The 21,327-nt window shown below is 37.4% G+C and overlaps 1 protein-coding gene across 1 annotated transcript in view; it reads left to right on the top strand.

Annotated features, from left to right (window-relative positions):
- Positions 1–2,503: 2,503 nt before the first annotated feature.
- LMNTD1 (lamin tail domain containing 1) overlaps positions 2,504–21,327 on the top strand; it is a 38,430-nt gene continuing 19,606 nt past the window's right edge. The window contains exons 1-7 of the mRNA XM_005871823.2: positions 2,504–2,604; positions 5,890–6,113; positions 10,049–10,250; positions 12,856–13,036; positions 13,585–13,704; positions 17,175–17,389; positions 18,257–18,419. Of these exons, the coding sequence (XP_005871885.1) occupies positions 2,588–2,604; positions 5,890–6,113; positions 10,049–10,250; positions 12,856–13,036; positions 13,585–13,704; positions 17,175–17,389; positions 18,257–18,419 (1,122 nt within the window). The 5' untranslated portion in view covers positions 2,504–2,587. The remainder of the gene's footprint in view (positions 2,605–5,889; positions 6,114–10,048; positions 10,251–12,855; positions 13,037–13,584; positions 13,705–17,174; positions 17,390–18,256; positions 18,420–21,327) is intronic.

The raw sequence follows: 21,327 nt of genomic DNA, 5'->3' as shown, positions 1-21,327 counted from the left end.
GAGGCTTTGCTTGAGGCAATGGGTGCAGGATGCAGTGTGCAGGTGATGTTTTGTTGAGTTGTACCCTTGGAACCACTATGATTTTGTAAACCAGTGTCACTCCAATAAAGTCAATTAAAATAAATAAATAAAATGGTTAAAATAAAATAAAAATAGGTGATGCCATAACATACCTAAAATATTTGTTATTCCTTAATATTATTAAGTACCCAGTGTGCTTAAATTTCCAATGTCTTATAAATTTTTTATAGTTTACTTGAATTAGAATATAAATTATAGCCACAAAGTACAAGTTTTGTCTTTTAAATCTCTTAGTCTATTAGTTAACATGCTCTTCTGTTTTCTGCATTTTATGTAAATTAGAGGATTCATCAGGTTCAGGTTGATTTTGTTGTTGTTGTTGTTCTATTATTATTACCTATGTCAGGAAGTTACATCAACCACATAAATAAACCAAGTAATTTTTCCAAACTGAACAATTCTTAGAAAAGGTCTGAACAAACCAATATATTAATCTTCCTTCCATGAAAACAGTAAATAGTTACTTCTGGAAAACTGCTATGTAAAAGGTGTGCAAAAATACTTTGTATTTATAGATAATAAAGAGTTAAGATTTATGCTCAGAAATTATAAACTGTTTTTCATCTGCATGAATCTCAGGCAAACCATGTGATACAGGGGAAAATTCTTTGGCAACTGAGATTATCTGCCACATTGCAGAAATCTTGCATCTCTGGCTCCTTCCACTAAATCCCAGCACCAAATCTTAATGACTTCTATTAATGTCTCCTCTTAGTGACAAAATGCTCCCTATGGTTCACTTCACCCTTGTTGCAAACCACACCCTTAGTTCAAGTAACAGGAAAAGAGGAAACTGGTTTTCGTTGCATATATGCTATAATTTGGGGGAAGGAAATAAGAAAAATATCCTGAATGGGGTATGACTATTAAAACATTTACAAAGTTAAAGCTTTCCAAAGTGTTGCTCAGTTGACAGAATTTTGTTTGTCCAAACTATGCTGGAAAATGTGAATAGGCTCTCTGATAAAACACATGTGGTCATAATGACTTCATGCTAATATATGTAGTTCAAATACAGACATTTTAACAGCTAGGAGACCAGACAGAATTAGGGAAACTGGAATAGTGGCAAGAAATAAAAAATCCATTTTCAGTTCTTTTCTAAGCATAAGTATAAATTTATAAATCTCTCATTACTTTATTTTTTATTTTCTTTCTTTATATTTATTTAAATTATAGTTTACTATAAATCTCTTTATGCTATATGTACATAATTGGCCCATAACACTGATAAGAAATTGCACTTCATCTCTGAAGAGAAAGTATACCTTCCTCTAGCTTATTTGCCTCATTATGTGATACACTTCTTGTCTTTTGATTTATTAAAATAGTTACTTTGTTCATTGTTAGTTGTATTTAAATACTATTTATAGTTCTAAGATGGAATTTATTTTCTAATCTAAATTGGAAGATGTTTTATCATTATTCCTTGAAGTAGGAATTGTTTATTTATAATACCTTGCTTTTTCCTGGTACATAGTAGATTCTCATTTAAATATTTAAATTAACTTACTCATCCAGTAATCATTATCATATATCATATCATTGTGTGCAATGATGTACTTTTGTATGTGTTAATTTTATTCTCATGCCTCATTATCATAAACATTAAGTATAGATCTTTTACTCAAAGTGGAACCTATATTAAGTGATTTATTTTAAATCATACTGCTGACATAACTAAGAGAAGAATTTATGTCTCCTGGCTTCAATTTCACTATTTCTATCAGTAGGTTTCTTTTTGCCTTAAAAGTATATGTTTTCTGTTTCTGCTTCCTGGCTGTTTCCATGTGTCAAAACAAAACAAAAAAAAACAATACAAGAATTGTTTAAAATCAACATTCAAAAACAGTGATGAACTTTCCAATATTTATTGCATACTAGTTTTGACCCTCAGAAATCCAAAATAGGATATCAAACATCCCGGTGACAAAGTTTGTCTGGTGGGAGACCTGGTTCCCCTAAAAGCAAGTTCCCTTATTTCATCTCTGCAAACGACAAAGCAGGTGCAGCATCAACGTAGTCATTGTTTAGAGACTGGAACTTTGTAACTATGGAGACATTACCTCACAGTGTTCTGACCGGCAGCGTTGGCCAGATGTGAGAGCTGTAGTCATAAAGATAGCTATGCTGGGTTACCACCCTGCCCCATGAGCTGCTTCGAGTGAACGCTTCACACCTTCACCTTGATTTGTCTGACAGCCTTAGCCAATAGCAGTATTGGCTATGTCAGGACTTACATATTCCCATTAGAATCCTGGTCCTGGCATCAGCATGGTAGAGAAATCATTAAGCCTGGCAAGTACTTTAAGGTAGTTAGATTAACAGATGAGGTCACTTGACATAGAAAACCTGGCGTGAACCTCAGCTATAGTCGTGGCCTAATGTCATGATCTGTTTTCCCAGGAAAGAAGAGACTCTTCTTCTGGCCAAGATAAAAGACACACAAGCCACTCAAGAAACATCGACAGCTCTGCAGAGTCAAGTTCCTGAGCAGGAAGATAAAATGGAGAAAGACACCTCGTAAGAATGGCACAAAGGAGAGGCGGGAAGGGGCTGAGTGTTAGAGGATAGTGATGGAGCACTTGGCCTCTTGTTTCAAGACAGCTAATAAAATAGTTAGGACTGAAATTGATTCCACACGGTTTCTAGGATTAACTATAACATGCAGTTATTTCGCACCCACTGTTTTATAAGGTTGAGTCCTTGAGGAATATAAAAATATACCTGGACAGATGTCCGTCATATCAGACCTGGTTGAGGTTCCAAAGCTCATATCTAACACGTTAAAACAATTGGCAGATAATTTCCTTAGAATCACTTTACTGATCCAGGGACAAAGAATTACCAAAGAATTTTGGTTTAGGAAATGCCTGTGAGGATATGAAATAAAAATTACAACTCCCTGTTGTGACCACTAATGTAAATCATTCTATCAACTGAAGCATTAGCATTGATTTTCCAATGTTTTCTACAAAAAAAAAAAAGTGACCCATTGTATTGAATATACACAATTTAAAGCCAATGTTACTTTGGACCGAGATGTCCTGTATTTATTGCTTGGTTCAAGTTCATTTTTAAAATATTTTATCTATTAAAATAAACAGTTTAAATCACTTCTCAGGTGAACTGCGCATGGCTGTTGTCAGTATTACCAGTGCAACATCTCCCAAAATCACACTGAAATGCTGGCATTGAACTTTTGTAACTGCCTCTGGTTTAGTGCTAATCAGTTACAGAAGGAGCAAAATACCAAGAAGGGGGTTGGAAAATTTTGCATGCAAAGCAGTGGGGGAAGCTAACTACGCACTAGGATAAACCTCTCATCTTCCAAGAAGTCTGCTCGGTCTGTGAGTGCAGGGTTTTCAGACAATGGGCTGCATCACGCACATCTCTGCCTGAAATATTTCAGCTCTTCCAAAGGTGTATGCAGCTAGTAGACGTTTCTTATTCAAATAGAAAAAGAACACCCTGTGGTCCTAGGGCAGATTTCTTTGATTGCAACCTTTGCCAAGGCTTATTGGGAATCTTTCGTGGAATTAAATTTATGTGGGAGCACTATTGTTTTACTGGAGGAAAATAAATACAGAGCTTATAAGATGAACATGCTGAAAGATACAGCCAGCTTGTCTGTAATGAAACCCAGATGTGAGGAACTTGGAAAGAGAGTAGTACTTTTCCTGCTTATTCCAGCCAGTGTGGGGAGAAGTCACGTCGTAAGGGCCTGTTTCAGGTTGGACAGAGATGGGATGTTTGTAATTTGACAACTGATCTCTATAGTCTCCACCCACAGTCAAACTCGAGTGTATCTTCATGGGTTTGAGCTTTTCAGACAAAGATGAGTGCTCGGGTTGTCAGCAGAATGGCACTGCTCAAGCTTAATAAGTACTGGGCCAGGAATAATACAATTTTCAAAGCCGATGCCTTCAATTATAAAAAATAATAATAATTTGCCTGAGATGCCTGTGCCTTCTGAGAGGTACAGAGTTAGGGAAGTCTGCTTTTGAGAAGCACTCTCCAGATTAATATTTCTGATGAAGGAACTTACAAATTACAAAACAAAAGGATTATGCATACCTGTTGGTAAACAGAGATATTGAGACTGACATCAGCAAGATGTCAGATTAGGAAGCTCCAGGCCCTTGTACCCTTTTGGAAACATTAAAAAACACACACACACAATACAAACAAACAAACAAACAAAAAGACGGCAACAGAAAACTGGCTAAAATAACTTTATAGAAACTCTGGAAAACAAAGAGATCAAAATAGAGATAATCCATTGAGGTAAAATACTTAGTTCCTAAAGTGTAGTGGATATGTGACCACCAGAAAGGGGGTCACTAAAAGCTGGCTGCTGCTTTGGCTCAGTGGATAGAGCGTCGGCCTGTGGACTGAAGGGTCCCAGGTTTGATTCCGGTCAAGGGCATGTACCTTGGTTGCGGGCACACTGCAGGTGTGCAAGAGGCAGCTGATCGATGTTTCTCTCTCATCGATGTTTCTAACTCTCTATCCCTCTCCCTTACTCTCTGTAAGAAATCAATAAAAATTAAAAAAAAACTGGCTGCTCATTTATCCAATGGTTCAGAGAGCCAAAAGGTTTTGGACCCCAGAACTTTGTTCACAACTCAAGCATTAAACACACACACACACACACACACACACACACACACACACACACACACACACGGCTTTTAGTTTATTGAGGAGAGTCTCAATGGGATACATTAAATGGGGTTGTCATAAACCTTTTCATGAGTCATGCCAGGAGGATACTGTTTTACTAGTACTTGTAAAATAATTGTACTTTAAAAAATGTTTGTGCGTTAGTTAAGAAATGCTTTTATATTTATGAAAAAGAAAGAAAGGAAAAGCTTTGTTCATAGTAATGTTTGCTTATAAAAATAGTACCTGGATTAAGTCTTTCTTTTCCTGCTATTCCCTTCACCATTCACACACACACGCATGCGCACACACACACACACACAAAATACACACACATACATACATACATATATACACATGTGCTGTATTTATGGCTATTAATTTTCATAGAGTATTTGAAAGTAAACATTAACTATAGAATCTTAATATAGGAAAATTAATTCAACAGCAGAAGTCAAAGGAAAAGGATATAGTAAACAATATATTAAACAAGAATTATAATACTTTTATGTCAGTAGAAAAGGGAACTAGGATATAATGAGTGATAAATGTGGGATACAAATGGTTTATAGAGTCTCAATTATGTGTAAAAATATGCATTAAAAAGCCTACAATTCTTTTTTTTAAATATATCTTATTGATTTTTTACAGAGAGGAAGGGAGAGGAATAGAGAGTTAGAAACATCGATGAGAGAGAAACATCGATCAGCTGCCTCCTACACACTCCCTACTAGGGATGTGCCCGCAACCAAGGTGCATGCCCTTGGCCAGAATCGAACCTGGGACCCTTGAGTCCGCAGGCCAATGCTCTATCCACTGAGCCAAACCGGTTAGGGCAAGCCTACAATTCTTGGTTGATTTTTATTTTCTTTCTATGTTTACACTTTTTTAAAACCATCTATAGTGGGAATTTAGTGATTCTTACATTTTAAAAAAATTGAGAAAATTTCTTAACTTGACACTAAAGTGTTCTATTTAGGCTGTTAACACTAGAGCTATAAGATGTTCTTGTGCTTATTTTAGATGCATAATACCTTTGAAAACCAGAACTCTGGGTAATAATGATAGTTTATGCTTCTTGTGTCCATGGTCTATTCATTTTGACTTGCTTACTTTGTTTATTATACTCATTTTTGTCCACAGAAGAGAAACTACATATGGCAACCTCTCAAGGGCACACCACTCTTCAGTACGTTTCCCAAGTACTGAAAATTCCTATAGCACAGCACAGCCATTGTCACTGTCATCAACCAGTGAAACACCTCTCTGTTGCTATCTGCCTAACTTTGAGATTAGTGGAATGGCTATATTAAGGGGATCAAAGTCTTCTAAATCAGTGACAGGGGACCAATCAGAAAGCACCTTGGGTAAGCAAAGCCTGTACTGATTATTTTTAGACTATTTTAAAATTATATAGTTCAATAAATTTTCTATGTGTCTAGAAACCAGAATGATGTTTTATTATCTGTGTTCAACAATGCTAATTTGTTAATGTCATATGACTATGCTCACTATTGATCCTCACACTGGAGTCATATTCCAGTTCCATAAATGTATGTGGCCAAGTATATCATCCCCATGATTAAAATATTGAGTTAACCAACTTACACCATACACAAAAATAAACTCAAAATGGATAAAGGACTTAAACATAAGACGGGAAACCATAAAAATATTAGAGAAATCCACAGGCAGCAAAATCTCAGACATATGCCGAAGCAATTTCTTCATCGATACAGTTCCTAGGGCAATGGAAACTAAAGAGAAAATAAATGGGACTACATTAAAATAAAAAGCTTTGCATAGCAAAAGAAACCATCAACAAAACAACAAGAAAGCCCACTGCATGGGAGAACATATTTGCCAATGTTATCTCCGATAAGGGTTTAATCTCCAACATTTATAGGGAACTCATACAACTTAACAAAAGGAAGATAAGCAACCCAATCAAAAAATGGGCAACGGATCTAAATAGATACTTTTTGAAAGAAGACATAAGGAAGGCCAAGAGACATATGAAAACATGCTCAAAATCACTAATCATCCGAGAGATGCAAATCAAAACGACAATGGGGTACCTTCTCACACCTGTCAGAATGGCTATCATCAACAAATCAACAAATGACAAGTGCTGGTGAGAATGTGGAGAAAAAGGAACCCTCATGCACTGCTGGTGGGAATGCAGACTGGTGTAGCCACTGTGGAGAACAGTATGGAGTTTCCTCAAAAAACTAAAAATGGAACTCCCATTTGACCCAGTGATCCCACTTCTAGGAATATATCCCAAGAAACTAGAAACACCAATCAGAAAGGATATATGCACCCCTATGTTCATAGTGGCACAATTTACCATAGCTAAGACTTGGAAACAGCCTAAGTGCCCATCAGCAGATGAATGGATTAAAAAACTGTGGTACATCTACACAATGGAATACTATGCTGCAGTAAAAAAGAAGGAACTCCTACCATTTGCAACACCATGGATGGCCCTGAAGAGCATTATGCTAAGTGAAATGAGCCAGTCAGAGAAAGATAAATATCACATGATCTCATTTATTTATGGAACATAATGAATAACATAAACTGATCCAGAGACAGAAGCATTGATCAGACCGTCAAACCTCAGAGGAAAGGTAGGGGAGGGTGGGGGTAAGGGGGGGAGAACAAACAAAGGACTTGTATGCATGCATATAAGCCTAACCAATGGACACAGACACCAGAGGAGTGAGGGCATGAATGGGGGTGGGGGTGGGGAGAGACAATGGGGCAATAAGGACACATGTAATACCTTAATCAAAAAAAAAAGATTAAAATACCTTGAGTTCGCATAATGGTTCATAGGTTGACTGCTTGTATGTTCTAGAATTGCTAGATAATTTAAAAATTCTGATGCATAACATGGCCTGCCCTTCCTCTTAATGCTACCAGAAAGATTAAGTAATGTCTTGGGTATTTTGTGCCTTTAGGAGATTTAGGACTTTGGTAAGGAAAAGACAGATAGGTAAGAGAAAGAAGAAAAATAAAGTAAGTAAAATTGTGGAGAGAAAAGGAAAAAGCAATAAAGCATTTGGAGGAGAGGAAAATAAGAACAGGACTATGGTAGGAAGAAGTAGAGTTGTAACAGTTGCCAACAATGCACTCAGCAATTGCAGGCTGCAGGGTATTTGTTCCTCACCATGTACAGGAAACTTTGAGGGTGTGTTCTAGTTTCCTAGAAAGACGGCTGAACTTGGAAACAGAAGACCAAGGTCCAAACTACCCCTCTACTCCCCACAGTGTGAAACATTAGGCATTTAGCATCTCTGAGTCCCATTTTCCACAACAGCAAGCATGGGGATTAAAATATCAACTTGACAGGGCTATCCTAAGGATGATTAAAGGAGATATGAAGGATTTATGAAAATCACCTAGCACATAGTAGGTACTCAATAAAAATCAGTTGTGAATCTGAACCTATCTCTAAGCACCTTCTCATAGAATGGGCTAGATTGGGGCCTATATTTCCATTACTCATCTATTAACAAGTTTTAAAACTGGAAACACAAACACACTGACTCCCTAATGCCTCCATTTCCCTCTACCATTCTGTGCACGTTTACAGCCTGGCTGCTGCTTATCTATGTTTGATTTTGTTTGTGGTATTTGCCTACGCCTTTGACACAGAGGTATCTAGGGTTTTGACCTACTGCCATTGTTGTCATATTCCCTGTGCTTCATTGTTTGCACACCTAAGGTACATTTTTTCAAAGAAGCCTCCTAAGTTCACACTGACCTTTAGCAATAACCAGATCCATATGTTTAAAAGTGAAAGTACAGATTTAGATCTAGGGAGGGAATATTTTCTATCCCTTAGCACTGTATCATCATGACATGTGTTCTATATTTGGGTCAAACTGGGAAAGCTCCCACTATTAGTGGGGAAAAGAAACAAAAAATATAGTGGCTTCCCCTTGCAAGATGAGCATTGAGCTAGGAAGTAGGCTTCTCCTTCAGTTACTGTAGGTTCCGCTGCTATTGGTAGAAGTCTGAGTTTGCTGCGACTTGTTGCATTTGGTTCATTTCCATCTGTTTCTCCTGATGAAATAATGACTGGGACTAAGAATTAATGGATCTTCTTTCCTTTTAGAATACAAAGCCCCCCCCCCCCCCCGCAGGATGAGCTATTCAAAGGGCTGCTATATATTCTCTATTCCCAAAGGAATTTTAAAAAATTAAGTAAATACTTGACTGAGAATAAACAAATTTAATTCCAAATATTTCTTCTGAACAAAATACTTTGAGGAATCCTCTTTAGAAACTATGAGTTTAAACCTTTCCAGCTTTCACCTCACTTTGGTTTTGTTAAAGTTACACAAATATAAATTGAACTCTAGATTGTGTTAATTTGTTGTTAATTTTGGACCCAGGGTCACAATAATAACTATCATTTATTGAGTACCAGCTAAATACCAGATATTGCTAGACACTTATCTACATTACCTTCAATTCTCACATCACCCTAACAAGGTAGTAGTAGTTTTCATTTTTATGTTCATGAAAACTGAGAATTGGAAAGTCTAACTCAGTTGGCTTAGTAAGTGACAGATCGGGGATACAATTGCAGGTCCTTCTAAATCCAGGACATATTCCTCTGTCCACTTTGTCATCATGCCTCTCTGTACTGTTACTTTCCCTTGGAACTTACATTATTAGATATACTCTGCATGGTTCTTTCTCTGCAAAATTACAAAGCCTATTTTGTGTTTGAATCTTAGCGTGAGGATTTTAAAGGAGCTTATTTCCAAGAGGACCCTAGAATCTGAGTGAGCATTACTTTATCTGTCTAATCAAGTATTTTAGTTGATGAGAGGACACATATCTTTATCCGGCAAAATTACTAACCATTGGTAGGAAAGGACTCATTTGAAGATTAATTTATGGGTATGATTTGGAGAGAATAAAGATGTACTTATATATGACATATCCAAATTGGAGATACTCAAATGTCTTACCTACTCAAAAATTTATGATGCTTCTGGTACAAGTAACTAATCTGTTGAATAGTCATTATGTTGATGATGTAATTGATAGTTTAAAACAATCTCTAGGAATTGAGTATCACTAAAAACAATCTCTTCCTGGTTATTTTGTAGCCTTTGGTTTAAAGTTTTTAATTATCTTTAATCTTCATTTAGATTGACAGTGACAGTAAAATGTATAAAGAATATAGTTTTGTAGAAGCAAAGAATAAAGATAGTGGCTTTGGGTTCTTTTAATATCCTGTTATTTACTTCTCTCTTTGTTGCTTCCCTCGTTGGTTTAGAAAAAGTCAGCAGCTTCACAGCTCCAAAGAAAAAGACTCTGTTCATCCCCCCTTCGGAGCCAGCTGTGATAGGGGAAGGGGAGGATTATTTCCTATCTTTGTTTGGTGATTCAAAGAAACCTATTGCACACTCATTCAATACCAAGAAAATTTGGAAGCACTTTTCTATGATTCTTGAAGAAGTGGGCTCATCTAGATCCAGGTACATATTCTATTTTAATTATTTTATATCTTCTATTGGGATAGGAGTAATAAGTCAGTAGGAAGCAAAGTTTTAATCTGTTGTGCTGTGCCATGATTTCATCTAAGAAATTAGATAAAATATAATTGTTTCATGTTATGAGCAATTAAAAGAAATCAATATAACTTTCTAAGAAACTGAATAATGAATGCTAATTCTTCAAAGATGCTAGAGGAAACAGCAATACATAATCCCTACAAATAAAGTCAACTCAATTACTGTATTCAAGGACTTTATTATTGGCAAGTAATTCAGGTGGACTTGGTATCTTTTTTTCTTCCACTAGGTTCTTGAGTTCAATACAGAAAGAGAAATGTAGACTTTTTATACTGAATTTATTGGGGTGACATTGGTTAATATAATTATATAGGTTTCAGGTATATAGTTCTATAATTCAACATCTGATATTGTATTGTGTTCACCACCCAATGTCAAGTCTCCTTCCATCACTGTTTATTTACCTCTCCCACCCCCCTTCCCCTCTTATAATCACCACTAAAGGCCCGGTGCACAACATTCGTGCACTGGGGGGTGGGGGGTCCCTCAGCCCAGCCTGTGCCCTCTTGAAGTCTGGGACCCCGCAGGGAGTGGGCCTAAGCCGGCAGGCAGACATCCCCCAAGGGGTCCTTAACGCTGCCGCAGAGGTGAGAGAGGCTCCCACCACCGCCCCTGTGCTTGCCAGCCATGAGCCCAGCTTCTGGCTGAGTGGTGCTCCCCCTGTGGGAGTGCACTGACCACCAGGGGGCAACTGCTGCGTTGAGTATTTGCCCCCTGGTGGTCAGTGCATGTCATAGAGACTGATTGTTCCACCATTAGTCAATTTGCATATTAGCCTTTTATTATATAGGATACTGTTGTCTATGTCTATGAGGTATTTTTCTTTGCTTAATCTCTTCTCCTTTTTCACCCAGCCCGCAACCCCCTTTCTGACAATTGTCAGTCTATTCTCTGTATCTATGAGTGTGTTTCTATTTTGTTTGTTGGTTTATTTTGCAATAAAAAACAAACAATCCAATCAAGAAATGGCAAAGGATTTAAACAGACACCTCTTCAAAGAGGACATATATGGCCAATAGACATATGAAAAGATGCTCAAAGTCACTAATCATCAGAGAAATGCAAATTAAAACCACAATGAGACATCACTTTTACTATCTGAATGGCTATCATCAGTAAAGCAACAAGTGTTTGTGAGGATGTGGAGAAAAGTAAACCCTTGTGCACTGTTGGAGGGAATGCATATTGGTGCAGCCACTGTGGAAAGCAGTATGAAGTTACCTCAAAAAAATTAAAAATGGAACTGCCTCATGACCTAGTGATTCCACTTCTGGGTATATAGTCAAGGAAACACAAAACACGAATTTGAAAGAACATGTGCACCCCTAATGTTCATTGCAGCATTATTTACAATAGCAAAGATATGGAAGCAACCCAAGTGCCCATCAATAGACAAGTAGATAAAAAAGTTGTGGTGCATATATACAATGGACAAAAATCATTTAATTCACTCATATGTGGAATTTAAAGAACAAAAACAAAGTAGAAACATTGACTGATAGATACAGAGATCAGATTGATGGTTGCCAAGGAGAGAGATTGGGAGGTTGGCTGAAAAAGGATTTGGAAGTACCAATTGGCAGTTAACAAAATAGTCGTGGGGATGTGAAGCACAGCATAGGGAATATAGTCAATAATATTGTAATAACTATGGGTGATGCCAGGTGGGTACCAGAAATATCAGGGGGACTACTTTGTAATCAACATATTGTGTGAATTAGTAGTTGTATATGATTGTCTTCTAACCACTATGCTGTGCACCTGAAACTAATACAATGTAATATTGAATGTAAACTGTAATTGGAAAAATTGTAGATATAGATATAATCTTTAAAAAGTGCCTGGCACACACTAGGCTGCTGATCAACTGAAAAAAAAAAGTGCCTGGCACATAGTAAGTATTGGTTATTATAATTGGTAGGGGTATATTTCATTTTTTAAATGATGTCTCTAATCCACCAAAGGGATTGCGACCCACACTCTAAGAAACACTAATTTATAAATGTTCAGCCTGATCCCTGGTACATATTAAGCCCTTAACATGTTAGAAAGAAAAAATACCATCTTATCTCTGTAAAATATTTTGTTTGCTGAATTCTTTTAAGAATACAGTTGCTAGTCATCTTCATAGTAACTTTATCAGAAATAAACTAAAATATTTAACTTTCCTCTTGATGTATTTCAGTTTCGTGTCTCTGTGGTTTTTTGAACAGTAGGATTTAACTAATGATAATTGCACCTTCCTATGGCACTTATACCTCGACACCTAAAGCACCTTTTAAGTTTTCTTTATTTTATGGGAAAGAGATGACTTTATTGCACAGATAAGCAAACAGAACTAAGCGATCAAGGCATTTGCTATGGAAATACACTATCTCCACATAGAATGTGTCCAATAGCACATAGACAGTTTAGGAATAACTTCCAAAGCATATTTATTACTCAGCTCTTCAAGTGAACTAAAGACACGCTTATCTGAAGGCACCTTGTAATCTTTATATTTTTCTAGTGCTTTTGGAGACATTAAAATAGCAGAAGTGAATGATTTATTTGTGAAGCTCATTAACTCTTCCCCTAACAAAGAACTGGAGATTGGGAATCACATTCTCCAGCAAAATATGAATGGAAAGCCAGACTCTCTGTACCATTTCCCTCCCAATATCACAATTCAGGCCAATTCCACAGTAACAGTGAGTATAAGATATCAATACTACAAACTAAAATTGTACAGGAAAATCTCAATTACCCAGGTCAGATTGCGGCTCAGCACCAGTGGTTTCTTCATCACTTGCTCTCTATGTAAAATGGGGTGTATTGTTGGTGGTGGCCCATTGAGCCACGTTGTCCATCTCTGTGTGTAAGTGAATTAATACCCATAGTTAAAATAATTCCATAGCTTTCTTCAATTTGTTGTAGAATACCTTGTGCTTTTATGACTTAACTATTAAAATGAAATCCCTAAGTTCCTAAAATTAAGCAAACATAATCCTTAAAAGAAAAGTTAAGAGAGTGTTTGCCTAGAGAACAGAAAACTAGTTGATACTGGAGGGTTTTTCGTCTTTCTTGTGTTTTCCTTTAAACCACATATAGTGTTGCACAGCGTGGCATTAGATATTATATACTCATTATATGTTAAGATCTCATATGTTGAGAAAGATAACATTGCAATCACCCTCTGACATTTACAAAACTGTTGAACTCCAATGGCATTTTAAATTAACAAACTATTTTCTTACAGGTCTGGACAGCAGCATCTGACAGAAAGCATCAGCCACCATCAGATTTTCTTTGGAAGGAAAAAGACAAGTTTACAACAAGCCCAAATTGTACAACCGTCCTGTGCAAACCTAATGGTGAGGTCGGTATCTGGTTATTAGCAATGCTTTTTAAATGGATAGCCTCCTTATGTTCTCCTCTCCTTAGCTCGCTCAATTATTTTTCCTTCCTTAAATCTTGGATAGAACCATCACTGACTGTCATAAAAAATCAGCAAATTAACAGCACCCTCTTCCCAGTGCTAATGTGCCAAAGAGCTGCTTATACTTGGCAAAAAGAATTTTGATATCCCAAATGTGAAGCTACTTCAGATTTCAGAGTTAAGGATGGATTTTATTTATGGTATTTAGCATGAAGAGCAGGATAAGAAAGGAAGAAACTCTGTACAGGCCCTTTCTATCCATGTATGTATTTTTCAAATGTTTGTTGAGATTCTTCTCTGTTCTAAGGGTTGCAATACCACAGGACATCTGCTCTCAAGAACTAGAATTCTAATGAAATAAACTACAATCTAATTTGTCTAACTATACTATATTCGCTATAAAATTATGTGTATTAGTAATAGCTTAGTAACCAATTCTGAATATTTGACAATTTTATATTTTCACTCTCCCTTTTTCCTTGGTATAATATTAGCATAAATACATACCCTAGGACTAACAGTAAAGTAAGGTATCTTTTTTTACAAAAAAAATCTTACTTCTCTTATAAAACTACTAGAGGCCTGGTGCACAAATTTGTGCGCCAGTGGGGTCCCTCAGCCTGGCCTGCGAGATCGGACCGAAACCGGCTCTCCGACATCCCCTGAGGGGTCCCAGATTATGAGATGGTGCAGGCCAGGTTGAGGGCCCCCACCAGTGCACGATTGGGACCGGGAGGAATGCAGGAGGTTGGCCAGCCGGGGAGGGACCACAGGAAGGCTCCAGGGCATGTCTGGCTCGTCTTGCTCAGTCCCGATCAGCTGGACCCCAGCAGCAAGCTAACCTACTGGTCAGAGCATCTGCCCCCTGGTGGTCAGGGCACGTCATAGCAACTGGTCAACTGGTCGACTGTCTGCCCCCTGGTGATCAGTGCACATCATAGCGAGCGGTTGAGCGGACACTTAGCATATTAGGCTTTTATTATATAGGATTCTTTAGATTTTTAAAAAATACCTGCCTTTTTTTCTTAGCCCCAGTCTAACTTACTATGTCATACAACTACTAATCTACACAATATGTTGATTAAAACCTATTTCTGAGTTTCTTCTTGCTAGATTATACCTGATGACATAGACTTGCTAATTTATTAAGAGTCATTTAACCATTTGCCACAACTTTTTGCAGCAAGGATTCAAGATCTAGAAAAGGGGCCGTGCACAAACGAATACACTAGACAAGAAATATGAATTTAGAAGGCATGGGGGGTGGGCAGGCTGGAAACCTCCCTCTAGCAGGGAAGCTCTCTGACTTTTCCGTCCCTCTTGCTTTTATTCACTTGAATACACATTTGCCCTTTAGGAATACAAACAGGCATATCAAAGGTGAAGTTTGGTAAATAGTAAAAGGATTATCAGGTTAGGGAATTGCCTTCAACCATTTGGCCAACAGCAGGGCAATATTATGCTGATTTTCAGCCCTGCTGAATATCACATTAATATGCTAACTACTTGTTCGTCTTAGCCTCCGGCAGGGCTTGGAAAATCAAATGGCTTGCTCAAGGTCGCATGATTGGTAAAATGGCAAAACTAAAATAAAACCAGATATTCCAAATCCAAGAATTTTTCTATTGCACTAAAAATAGCCTACAGGGTTCATATGGCCAACATTCCAGTGATGTAATTATTTTATTTTATCACATTAATAGAGGCCCGATGCACAAAATTTGTGCAAGGGGCTCAGCTCTTGCAGCCGCAGCTGCCTCAGCCCTTGCAGCCCCGGCTTCATCCAGAAGGTTATCCAGACAGTCATTCTGCTGTTCGGTCTTATTAGCACATTAGTATTAGCTCTTTATTATATAGGATCATTGTCATCAAATATTTTTAAGTCCCTATGGTATAGAGAGAAATAAAATATTGCTCTTGTCAAAAAAAATCTTATAATCTAATTGAGGGATATTGCACTAAAACAAAATCATAATGTATTTTCAACAAAAATGTCTGTGAGCTACTAAAAGAGGAGAATCCCTAATTGATTACCTGAAGCAAAAGTGGAGTTTTCCTGTTGTGATCCATGAAATTGAACTTTTTAGAAAAGATTTTATCTTTTCCTTTCTCTGCCGTTGGCCTAACCTACATGAATTTGCCTGACATTGCCTTTATGTCTAGTTAATTTTCCAATCCAATCAGTGCAATCTACTCAATCCAATCAGGTTTTCAATGGTAACAGCATAAGCCAAAACTTCTAATTTAATTAACTAAAAACAGATTAAAAGAACAAGTAGACTATTAGGGCACACTTCAGTATTTAATTTTCTCATGTTGAACACAGACATAATTATTAGTCCCTACATATGATTTTCCTGAAAAAATTTGCACATATATGTTGTATAGGTACCACATATTCAAGAAACCAAAACAAACTCCAGCTTTAGTAGTCATAGGTCTCCTAAATAGTCTCACTTAGTATCTAGTCTGGAGAATGTGGTATCCTCTCTTGTCTCTGGCTCTGGTTCTACTGCTCATTTTCCCATCTCAAATTATAGTCTTAAATATTTAGCATTTTAACTTATTAATATTACTAGAGACCCAGTGCACAAATTCGTGCATGGGTGGGGTCCCTCAGCCTGGCTGGTGATTGGGGCCAATTGGGGCCATCTCACCCAGTCCTGATAGGGGCCGATTATCGGGGCCAGCCGGCCAGGGGTAGGGACTGCGGGAGGTTGGATGGCAGTGGGAGATTGGCTGTGGGAGCACACTGACCACCAGGGGGGCAGCCCTTCATTGAGAGTCTGCCCCCTGGTGGTCAGTGCGCGTCATAGTGACCGGTAAACCAGTTCTGTCGTAACAGTCGCTTAGGCTTTTATATATATTGATAACTACTTTTTACTTAGTATCTTAACTAAATCTCAGAACACCCTCATATAGCAGTTCCCTACTACTAGCCTCCTTATTTTGTGCCGGAGGACTCAGGTACATAACAAGTAACTACCTGGCCTGAGGATATACAACTTGTGATTTTCAGAATTGGAAACTAAGGCCAGGATGTCTTGCTACATTCTTATGATGTTTCACTAGTCCATGCACAATAGGTAAGTGACATTATACCGTTTGACTTTGAAATTTTATTGCAATAAGCCCATGTCATTTTTAAAAAACTCTAACTCCTGCCCAACCGGCATGGCTCAGTGGTTGAACATCGACCTATGAACTAGGAGGCTGGATTTCTAATCAGGGCACATGCCTGAGTTTTGGGCTCAATCCCCAGTGTGGGGGCGAGCAGGAGGCAGCCGATCAATGATTCTCTCTCATCATTAATGTTTCTCCCTCTTCCTTCCTCTCTGAAATCAATAAAAAATATATATTTTTAAATCTAACTCCCATAGTATTTGATATTAATGAATCATTTCTGTTAGGCCATTGCCTGGTGCACTCCTATTCACTGGAAACAAGCGTGGGAGAAATTAGAGACTGACATTGAATTTCAGAGAAGCTCAGTAGTAAATGCAACACCTCAAAAGCACATGTTTTATTGGCCAAAAGCTACAACTACATCTAAAGAAAAACTTAATCAATCTGATACTGATATCTCAAACTACCAGATGGATGTAGTTCCAGTTTTTCTTAAGAGGTAAAAGTTGCTCTTTTGTGTGTATGTGTGTGTGTGTGTGTGTGTGTGTTGTTTGTTTGTTTAATTGAGCCCTTCCCACAATTGGTAACTGAGCAGGGAGGAATAACTGGCTCATAAGTAAATATATGATGAATAGGTAAATCAATAATGTCCAAAAAAATTATTGAAAAGGACCATAAAACCCATAATAGTTTTAAAACATAAAAACACTCATGGTACAGCCTTAGCTGGTTTGGCTCAGTGGATAGAGCATCGGCCTGTACACTGAAGGGCCCCGGGTTCAATTCTGGTCAAGGGCGCATGTCCAGGTTGCAGGCTTGATCCCCAGTTGGGGACGTGCAGGAGGCAACCGATCACTGATTCTCTCTCATCATTGATGTTTCTATCTCTTTCCCCCTCTCCCTTCCTCTCTAAAATCAATAAAAATATATTTTAAAAAACAAACAAAACACTCATGGTACAATAAAAGCTGGCAATTTCCCATAGGCAATGAAGACCCACCCCTACCACCCCTCGCCCCCACCACCCTGGCCATTTCACTTCTCGATGGCACTGCTGTTAGAGGCAGAGCTGTGAAGGGGTGAAGAGATGAAGTTATCACCACATCTTTAGCAGTGCAGAGGTAACGGGAGGAGTGCCACATCTGGTAGCTTTATCTTGGGTCAAGAGCTGGCTGTGACTGAAGGTGCAGATTTGTTACTCAGTTGTGGGCAAATGCTTCTGAGGTTGTGATGAAAGTGCTGCCCACAAGGTCTAGAAAAGCTATATTGTCTTAAAACATGTCTGTCTTCAGTTGAGCTTTCTTTACTAATGTCCCTGCATACAATGCCCTTTTAGTTCAATTTGGGTTTAATTTTCCTTTTACAGAGAAAAAGAAATCCCACCAACTCTTTTCATGAATCGCAGCCCTTGGTGCCACAGTCCTGATAACCCTGCACATCCCCACTGTCCTCTGATTGAACCTCACAATCCCAGCATGTATGAAAGCAGTTTAAATAGTCTTCCCAGGCCTAATCCTAATGCAGCCATGGTAAGTCAAATGGATACTTATTCCAGCAGAGAGTAAGAGGGGTGTGTGTGTGTGTGTGTGTGTGTGTGTGTGTGTGTGTGTGTGTGTGTAGAACTGGTAAAAAGGGGTTAAGTTGTAAAATACACTAAGTATTAAAAACAAGTCATATCCTCAAACACAGTTGGCTCCTAAAGGAAATATTGTAAACCATTCACTTACATTTGCTCCAGCACTGTGTCTTTATTGTTTAAATAACAGCAAAATAGCATGGCCAGCAAAAATACATAGTTCTTGAAGTTTGGTCAAAAGGACATATTGTTTTTTATTAGGCAGGATAAACTGGTCCTACAAGTGATTCTATGCTAAAAAAAATATTCATCTTTTCCGAACATACTCTAATTTAATCCCAAATTCTTTTTTTAAACTGAAGTGTCTTACTTAAATTCTCTCAATAAAGCTTTTATTAAATTCTCTCAATAAAAACTTGTGTTATTAACCCAGAATCTGTGAATGGATTTCAGGAAGCCCAGGAATCTATTAAATTTGGTGAAAAAATGTGTTCCTGCGTCATGTTTTCTGCAGAGAGAGTCACAGGGGGTTCATCAGAAGCTCCCACAAGTTAAGAATTAATTAGAAGAACACAATGCCAGATCTGAAGCTGTGGAGAAAGGCCGTTTCATACAGTAGCCCTACGTTGGTGAGTTATCATAATTTGCAAACTTTTAGTTAGCAGAGGGTTCTTTTTGAAATGAAATCTTGGGCAGAGTCCCAATGTATGAAATGGATAAAAGCAGACCTGCCCAAGTGGAAGAGGAGGCAGTGATTCCCATTATACCCTTCTTCTTCTTCCCTCTTTCCCTGTGATCCCTGAGGCACCTCCCTGGGATCATAATATTCTGTATACAACAGTATAAAAACCAGTTCGAATGCTAACATTTTATTGGGACACAGCACCTCAAAATAATACCTTTCAGCAGTGGAATGATAGAAATTTTGTAAATTTTATCCCATTTCATAAAATTAAGTATTCCATATCTTTGTGCCTCAGTCCCTTTATCTGTAAAGTAAGAGATTTGGGTCTGAAATATGAAGAGCTCTTTCAGCAATAAGTCTTAAACACATACTATGTACATAAATAATGCATATTATCGTGTACACACATGCATATCTTCAGTACATGATGACTTAGATTTGAGTTTCTGAAGAAGCACATTAATTTATGTTTTTCTCCAATTAATGATAGCCTTCATTCTATTACTCATTCTGGACAACTTGTTTTCCAAATTAATTTGACTTTTAAATTTTTTTTCTAATTTTCTTTTTTTAAATTATAGTTTACATTCAATATTATTTTGTATTTAAACTTTCTGGATTCACCTTTCTATAGTGGTGGCAACTCACCTTGATTGTTCAATAATTTTTGCTATTCAACACAAGACATTTCATTGTATGTGTATATTCTATAATAGTTGCTTTGTTACTTTCAGGGCCTCTGTTCATCATTATATACTTTTTTCATTTTTTATTTATTAAATTTTCAATGTGAACAGCTATACGTCAGAAGTGTAAGAACTTTTCTTTGATTTCAACTATGAAAGGTGGCCATAAAGAGGCAGATATTATGAATAATCAGTTGATGATTCACCGGATTATAGCAATCCTTAAATCATCAGTTCATTTCTTTGAAAGAATATGTAACTGATCCTTCAAGGGAAAGTTACCTAGACTGTTAATTATCCAGTCTCTTTTTAATTTGCCTACCATTGAACTATTTGCTATCATTAGTGCACTTCTCAATAACTGACAATGAAAAAAGAGATAAAACAAAAATCCATCAGTTTTACTCATAGGTTCTTCAATCCTGCTCCTTTCCCCCTACACTAAAAAATAGGTTAGTTTGCTGAGTCATGGAAGAACCTTAGTTGCATGTGACTCATCTACCTGGACATCATTGCCTTGTGTTTAAGTGTGCCTCTCAAGTACATTATAGAGGAGCCTAGTGACTTAACAGTAAGGATAGTTTTAAAGAAGCATCTACACATTGTATGCCTAATCTTTATCAAGGAAACTTGTGCTTTTAAACATGTTAAACTATAGAAAGTATGAAAGAAGTCTGATATGAAATTGGAATAAGTCATTCTGGTTCTCATTTTTATATTTTAATTCTCTATAAATGGATCCATGAAACATATAATTGATGTGTTTTTAATCACACAAATGACAATAAATATAATGCATATCACATAATAGTTGTTTAATACATGTTTGATGAAGCACAGGCAGAAAGGGAGACACTGCAGGTTTTCAAGCAGGCAACCCATAGAGTTAGATCTGTCTTTTAAAGAGAATTTTGGAAGCAGTATTGAAAATGAAGTGGAGTGAGAATTATTCTAAAATCTAGGAGGAAAGAAAGAAGGAGGGGAAAATAGAGGAAAGAAAAGAAAAGGAAGACCAAAGCAGGTTAGGAAAAGAGATTGGTGACAAATTGGTTCTATAGAATTGTAATTTGACTCCCAAAGGACAGGTGACAGAGAAATTGGGGCAGAAATAATATTTAAGAAATGACAAAAAGACATCAAGCCATAGAATCAAGAAGAATAAATCTCAGACAGCATATTTAAACCACACTAATGCATATTATAACAAAACTTCAGAAAACCAAATAATAGAAATCAGAAATCAGTGGAATGATATCTTCAATGTGCTAAGAGAACTACTATCCTAGAGTTCTATACAAAGCAAAAATGTACTTCAAAAAGTGTAAGTGAGCCCAGCTAGTGTGGCTCAGAGATTGAGTGTTGGATCATGAACCAGGAGGTCACAGTTCCATTCTGCGTCGGCACATGCTACCGTTGTGGGCTAGGTCCCCAGTGGGGACATGTAGGAGGCAGCCAATCAATGTTTCTATCTATCTTTCTTCCTCTCTCTA

The sequence above is a fragment of the Myotis brandtii genome, unplaced genomic scaffold (genome assembly GCF_000412655.1).
Source record: "Myotis brandtii unplaced genomic scaffold, ASM41265v1 scaffold358, whole genome shotgun sequence".
NCBI classification, from domain to species: domain Eukaryota; kingdom Metazoa; phylum Chordata; class Mammalia; order Chiroptera; family Vespertilionidae; genus Myotis; species Myotis brandtii.
The sequence above is the reverse complement of the archived record's forward strand: the minus strand, read 5'-3'. Positions and strand labels throughout refer to the sequence as shown.